At 41.8% G+C, this 7,236-nt stretch overlaps 1 protein-coding gene and 2 long non-coding RNA genes across 3 annotated transcripts; all 3 read left to right on the top strand.

Moving 5' to 3' along the window:
- Positions 1–3,272: 3,272 nt before the first annotated feature.
- Positions 3,273–4,353, top strand: LOC103521402. Its single transcript, XM_026832094.1, has 2 exons — positions 3,273–3,611; positions 3,757–4,353. The coding sequence occupies exons 1-2, from the start codon at positions 3,273–3,275 to the stop codon at positions 4,351–4,353; spliced, it is 936 nt and encodes a 311-aa protein (XP_026687895.1).
- A 279-nt stretch (positions 4,354–4,632) lies between these two features.
- On the top strand, positions 4,633–5,187 carry LOC113472368. Its single transcript, XR_003394705.1, has 2 exons — positions 4,633–4,779; positions 5,106–5,187. It is a non-coding gene; the product is annotated as an uncharacterized LOC113472368 (long non-coding RNA).
- A 170-nt stretch (positions 5,188–5,357) lies between these two features.
- Positions 5,358–6,967, top strand: LOC113472367. The gene is made up of 2 exons (XR_003394704.1): positions 5,358–5,572; positions 6,436–6,967. It is a non-coding gene; the product is annotated as an uncharacterized LOC113472367 (long non-coding RNA).
- Positions 6,968–7,236: the final 269 nt, after the last annotated feature.

Raw genomic sequence — 7,236 nt, 5'->3', positions numbered from 1 at the left:
TGAAAAGAGAATCAAGGTAAGAAATACACAGGGAATTTGGGTTAAAATATCTGGTGAAAAGAGAATCAAGGTAAGAAATACACAGGGAATTTGGGTTAAAATATCTGGTGAAAAGAGAATCAAGGTAAGAAATACACAGGGAATTTGGGTTAAAATATCTGGTGAAAAGAGAATCAAGGTAAGAAATACACAGGGAATTTGGGTTAAAATATCTGGTGAAAAGAGAATCAAGGTAAGAAATACACAGGGAATTTGGGTTAAAATATCTGGTGAAAAGAGAATCAAGGTAAGAAATACACAGGGAATTTGGGTTAAAATATCTGGTGAAAAGAGAATCAAGGTAAGAAATACACAGGGAATTTGGGTTAAAATATCTGGTGAAAAGAGAATCAAGGTAAGAAATACACAGGGAATTTGGGTTAAAATATCTGGTGAAAAGAGAATCAAGGTAAGAAATACACAGGGAATTTGGGTTAAAATATCTGGTGAAAAGAGAATCAAGGTAAGAAATACACAGGGAATTTGGGTTAAAATATCTGGTGAAAAGAGAATCAAGGTAAGAAATACACAGGGAATTTGGGTTAAAATATCTGGTGAAAAGAGAATCAAGGTAAGAAATACACAGGGAATTTGGGTTAAAATATCTGGTGAAAAGAGAATCAAGGTAAGAAATACACAGGGAATTTGGGTTAAAATATCTGGTGAAAAGAGAATCAAGGTAAGAAATACACAGGGAATTTGGGTTAAAATATCTGGTGAAAAGAGAATCAAGGTAAGAAATACACAGGGAATTTGGGTTAAAATATCTGGTGAAAAGAGAATCAAGGTAAGAAATACACAGGGAATTTGGGTTAAAATATCTGGTGAAAAGAGAATCAAGGTAAGAAATACACAGGGAATTTGGGTTAAAATATCTGGTGAAAAGAGAATCAAGGTAAGAAATACACAGTAAAGGAAGGATAGTTTGGAGTGAAAAAACTTGCGAAATGGGAAGAAATGGTAAGATTTGGAAAAAGAAAATCTTCAGGGAGGTCGCAGGAAAATAAATAGTGATATAAAACGGAACAATTTTCTTCTTCTAAGACGAATGTTTTTATTTTGTAGCAATGAAACAACTGACCACATTAGACGCATGTGGTCTGTGTCGTAGCATGCTCATCCTGTATGCTTTAACAATACTTTCTTTATTTTATTTTGAACATTTTAAATTACAATTAGGTAAATACAATAAATTGAAAAATAGAGACAAAAAAGGGGGCTATTGATAATACCTAAATATAAGTTTGGTACTTTAAAGAGTTCTTAATAGGATATTTTAATTGGAATAAAAGTGCTCTACAGCCCATTTAAATAAATATTTCTCTCTATTCTATTCACAGATTATTCTAGCGGATGAATGTACAGAGGCGGAGGGTAGAGCATGGCATATGTCTCACTTTGCATGTCTAGAGTGTGATACTCAGTTGGGTGGCAGACGATATATCATGCGGGATGGTAGGCCGTACTGTCTGGTGTGTTTTGATCAGGATTTTGCCGAGACGTGTGATTCGTGTGGACAATCTATCCGGGTAGATCAAGGTAAGAAATACACAGACGGATGAATGTACAGAGGCGGAGGGTAGAGCATGGCATATGTCTCACTTTGCATGTCTAGAGTGTGATACTCAGTTGGGTGGCAGACGCTATATCATGCGGGATGGTAGGCCGTACTGTCTGGTGTGTTTTGATCAGGATTTTGCCGAGACGTGTGACTCGTGTGGACAATCTATCCGGGTAGATCAAGGTAAGAAATACACAGGGAATTTGTGATCATAGAATTATAGATAGTAGATGAAAGACCTTGCAAAATAGAAACGTAGATAAAACCCTAGCAAATACAGGGTGTTCTAGAAACATGCTTATTTGCTGCTGTAGCAAGTGCATTTTGCGTTAGGTCGCTGATATGTTTCCCGTCCGGGACGAACTCCATTCGTTCTAGGAACGGCTTCTCCCATCCTGTCCTCCCTCTCTTCGATTTCGGGACAATAAGACCTCCGCCTCCCTTGTTACAGTTATCTTTATCAAATGCAGTTTTCAGAATAAGTATTCCTCTTGTATAACTTGAAAACTTAAATTCTAACTGTCTTCTCCCCCTATGTTCCCAGGTTCACCTCTACTTTTTGCAAAATAGAAACGTAGATAAAACCCTAGCAAATACAGGGTGTTCTAGAAACGTGCTTATTTGCTGCTGTAGCAAATGCATTTTGCACTAGATCGCTGATATGTTTTCCGTCCGGGACGAACTCCATCCTAAACAGCCAATATTTGTTCTAGGAACGGCTTCTCCCATCCTGTCCTCCTCTCTTCGATTTCGGGACAATAAGACCTCCGTTGTTACAGTTATCTTTATCAAATGTAGTTTTCGGGATAAGTATTCCTCTTGTATAACTTGAAAACTTAAATTCCAACTGTCTTCTCCCCCTATGTTCCCAGGTTCACCTCTATCTCCCAAGATCCCCCCTCCCCTACCACAGATCCCACTCTGGTCAACTCCAACAATCCCGACTCTGTCCGGAAACCCCCGAGCGAACCCCAACACAATCGGAGAGACTCGAAGCCCGGCGACCAATCATGTGATAGCTACGAAGCGAATGAATCAACTTCGGACAGAACTGGAAGTCATTCGGATAGACTCGGCAATCATTCGGACAGGATCGGGAATCACTCGGATAAACTCGGGAATCATTCGGATAGACTCGGAAATCACTCGGATAGAATCGGAAATCCTCGGGATTCCGACTCTCCCGACGATGATCTGCTTCGTAAACAAGTAGAATCTCTCCTTCTCAACACTCAGGGCGATCTGTACGAGTCTGATCTACACAATGTGATCCGGACGTGCTCGCGCACTGATTTGGAGAAGCTCCTGAGAACGCTGGCGGCTAACCGGTCTATATTTGACGGCAAGAAAATGCCGCCACAGCAGCTCAAACTGAGCGAGTTTAATTTCAATATGGCGGCCGGTCGGCGTGGTAGCTCGCCGATAGGTTCAAATAACTCCGTACTAGGGCGGAATAATTCCCCTCTAGGGCGAAACAATTCCCCGTTAGGCCGTACCTACTCCCCCCAGGGCCATGGCTCACAAGGATCTCACAGCTCATTCGATAATCTACCCTCGGTAACCAACTCCCGGGTAGATCAAGGTAAGAAATACACCGTACTGTCTGGTGTGTTTTGATCAGGATTTTGCCGAGACGTGTGACTCGTGTGGACAATCTCAGTTTAATTTCAATATGGCGGCCGGTCGGCGTGGTAGCTCGCCGATAGGTTCAAATAACTCCGTACTAGGGCGGAATAATTCCCCTCTGGAGCAGAATAATTCCCCTCTAGGGCGAAACAATTCCCCGTTATGCCGTACCTACTCCCCCCAGGGCCATGGCTCACAAGGATCTCACAGCTCAATCGATAAACTACCCTCGGTAACCAACTCTCCCGTACCACACCGTCTGAACTCCCCTCTCAAGAGTTACAAGAACTCTGAGATTCAACACTATTCTTCTCCAGACGGGGGCCTGCAGGGGTCCCTGGAACGAAAACAGAGGTTCCAACTCAAGAACGGTCCCAGAGGAAAGGTGTCCAATGACACCCCTAGGCGGGGAGAACCAGAGCTGCCCAACAATGGCTCGCGGTCCAATTCTCCTGATATGGACCGCGCTCATCACGATAAACAACGGAGGCTTTCCTATGACTGTCTTAAGTCTAGTAATACCTCCAAAGGTGTCCAATGACACCCCTAGGCGGGGAGAACCAGAGCTGCCCAACAATGGCTCGCGGTCCAATTCTCCTGATATGGACCGCGCTTATCACGATAAACAACGGAGGCTTTCCTACGACTGTCTTAAGTCTAGTAATACCTCGCTCAGTGAGTCCCAATCCTATAGTAAGACACGGAAACACTCCATCGACACCGCCCTGAACAAGAAACGCCATCCTAGGAACTCCTCTACCGAGAGTCTCCAATCAGACAGTCGCTATAGCAAACGCAACTCCGATGTTACCGTGACGAGCGCTCACGATCGACTGAGCCCGGAACACAGTCCGTCCCTGGACAGCTTCAAACTCGACTCGGCCCGCACGGAAACGGACGAGTCTTCCCGATCTCTCACGAAGCGCGAGTCGCGAACCCTCAGCTGTAAATCCCTCGAGAGCCAAACGAGCTCGCAGGATATACTGTATTATCTAACGCGTGATAGTGAGCGTGACCTAGCGGATGAATATCGAACTGAGAGAGATCTAGACAGGCGACATGAGCGCGATCTACCAGAATCCTACGGAACTCACAGGAACAGTTTGAACAAAGAACAGAATTGTTAGGATTATTTGCCCAGATGGTCTCCCATCGGGATACCAACCACGCGCCACGTTGCTTAACTTTAGTGATACATTGGAAACGGTGCATTCAACATGCTATCGCCTCTGGATCTACCTCCATGACCTACATTTAGCTTCACTTTCATATAAAATACAAGAAATCCACCACTACTTTACCTCCACGAGTCAACAATCGCTAACTTCTCACACATGAGAAGTCAAATGGCACTATCTTCTCGCACATGAAATTTCAAATTTTTAAAATGTAACAAAAGCTGGCAGTTCCGGGAAAATCTGTGAAAATTTTTCGCTTTTCCTTTGAATTTTCCTCTGGAAATGGTGTTTTTCCTTGATCTTTTACAATTTTTGTAGTGTAGAAGGAAGCTGATTAACTGATAGTGATCCTGGGTCTACAAGCCTTGTCAAAAGGTAAGGACAAGGATTTCAAAATTGGTGTAGGTCATGTCTCATGTAGGTACCATGTAAGATGGTAGAGTTTGAGAATCTACCTATCTTGTTTTTAGATGACAAGTGGTCGGTGTTTTTCGTCAGCCTCTCAATCTCAATCAGCCTTAACTAGGGTGATTGCTTAGGGCTGTCATTTGGTTTTGGCTACAAATTTTACAAGTAGATACCCTTTTGCACTCAACCTTTGCTCTTTTTCTAGCAAGGGGAATTCAGGCTGGTCTACTTTCCGTTTAATGTCCCCCTGCCAGACTGCATATTGACTATTATTGTCAAATTTCTGTTTTCAGGTGTTTGTGAATCCAAAATAAATGATATGATATCTATTTCCTATTTTGTTTGTGCTGGATCCAAATCAACAAATAATAGAAACCCCAAAAAATACCACTTCGTGGCATAAAAAAGACCCCGCCAAGTCGTTCCTCCCAATAGTACAGCGCTACATTCCAAGCCAGACTCCAGGCTTCCCAAGTTGAATTAAGTAAGAAATCTGGAAAGAAGTGAACACTAAAATAGTAAAATTCTCTCTCTTTTCAGGCAAAAAACACAGCGGTAACACCCCCAGTGGTAGCTCCTCCTACAAGCACTCTCATCGTGATAGGGGAGGGGGAGGGGGCGGAGTCTACCAATCACAGCCCTCCACCTCTACAAGCTCCTCCCACTTCCCCTCTCCCGGTAGAAATGAGGGAGGGGGAGGATGTTCTACGTGTTCTTCATCTTCATCATCCAGTGGGGAAGAAGAAGAGGATTTATATAGGTATGTAGTAGTCGATTAATCGAATCGGAATTGTCAATTAATCAAATCGAAATTATCGATTAATCGAATCTGAATTATCGATTGATCGAATCGAAACTTTCTATTATTAATATCGAATCGGAATCACCGACGATTAATAAAAATAATGGAGGAGTTGCATTTGAGTAATCAAAGGTCGATTCCTAACTAAAAAGTTGTGAAAAATCCAAATCTGACGTGAAAAATTCCAAGAAAGGAAATTTCAAAAGTTCAAAATGCAGAAGAATTCGCAGAAATGCATATTTGTATAGGTATGTAGTAGTCGATTAATCGAATCGGAATTGTCAATTAATCAAATCGAAATTATCGATTAATCGAATCTGAATTATTATCGATTGATCGAATCGAAATTTTCTATTATCGAATCGGAATTACCGGCGATTAATAAAAATAATGGAGGAGTTGCATTTGGGTTATGAATCAAAGGTCGATTCCCAACTAAAAAGTTGTGAAAAATCCAAATCTGACGTCAAAATTCCAAGAAAGGAAATTTCAAAAGTTCAAAGTGCAGAAGAAATCGCAGAAATGCATGCGTACAAACACATTACACTAGTGTTGCCTGTAAGAGACTTTTGCTCGGCAATCTCGGCATAGTTGATGTGACGTCATCGTGTACGGGAGCGTATGTCTTGACGTCAGTAAATAACATTTACCGATATTTTTAAAATCGATTTATCTCCGGATCTAGAAGTCGTAGAAGAAAAAGAAAAAAATCTCTAGGTCCTCATTTTTTCTCCTCTTTGACTTTGAAATCTTACCTAAGTTAGCGCAACTGGCCTATTGTAGACAATTGTAGTTTTAACTTGATTTGTTTCTTATTCCAGGTTACCACGACGTAAAGCGTACTATGGCGGAGTCCGAGTATCTTATGTACCTAACGATGCTGTGTTAGTAGCTAGACGTGCAGCAGCTAAGCATGGTACAGACCAAGCAGCAGGCGAAGACAAATGTGTTATATCGTGATCGCTTGATTGCCAAAAGTCCCAGGTTCGATTCCCGGCGGGGCCGAAGATTTTTCGGCATTTTGCTTGAATTTCGGGGTGCACTTAGCTTCGTGGGACTCCCCAATGCGATGGGTTAATGCTGTTAATGAGCAACAATCAATAAAATTTATTGACGGACTGCGCAAAGTTTGGGTTGCCAAAATAGTATATGTAGGTACAATAGAATTGTCTTCCATAAACCACGTCAACGCACGATACCCACGTATTTCACGATGCGAGAATGATAAGTTCTTCCATTATTTCAAATCCTACATAATTATGCTGAATAATGGATCTATTAAGTATTTAAAGATGTCTAGAGATATTTCCAAAATGAACTGTATCTACACGAGTGTTTTGTTAATTTTGTGCCCTAATTCTTCTCGACTTTTTTCTTCATTCATTTTTCACTCTCGGTTTTCCCAACATCTAATCCTCTAAATTGGTGTCTTATGTTCCCCATAATATGACGAAATTTACAAAACCTTGGTTAGACTGCAGGGGTAAAGGGACTTTTCAGTCCTATCCCAACAAGATAAACAAGATGTATTCTATTCTATTCTTTTTTCCCCAGGTCCCTGTAACTCTACTCCGCTCATTCCCCATGTCTCATTTCCTAGCCACGGCCAGTCCCCGCCTGAA

Source organism: Diaphorina citri, unplaced genomic scaffold, assembly GCF_000475195.1.
Source record: "Diaphorina citri unplaced genomic scaffold, Diaci psyllid genome assembly version 1.1 scaffold5166, whole genome shotgun sequence".
Lineage (NCBI taxonomy): Eukaryota > Metazoa > Arthropoda > Insecta > Hemiptera > Psyllidae > Diaphorina > Diaphorina citri.
Note: the sequence above shows the minus strand (reverse complement) of the source record. Positions and strands in the feature narration are given on the sequence as shown.

Coding starts and splice junctions, on each gene's coding strand:
- LOC103521402 (XM_026832094.1), top strand. CDS start 3,273: ATGGCGGCCGGTCGGCGTGGTAGCTCGCCGATAGGTTCAAATAACTCC. Junction 3,612..3,756: donor AGAACGGTCCCAGAGGAAAG/GTGTCCAATGAC, acceptor ATACCTCCAAAG/GTGTCCAATGACACCCCTAG.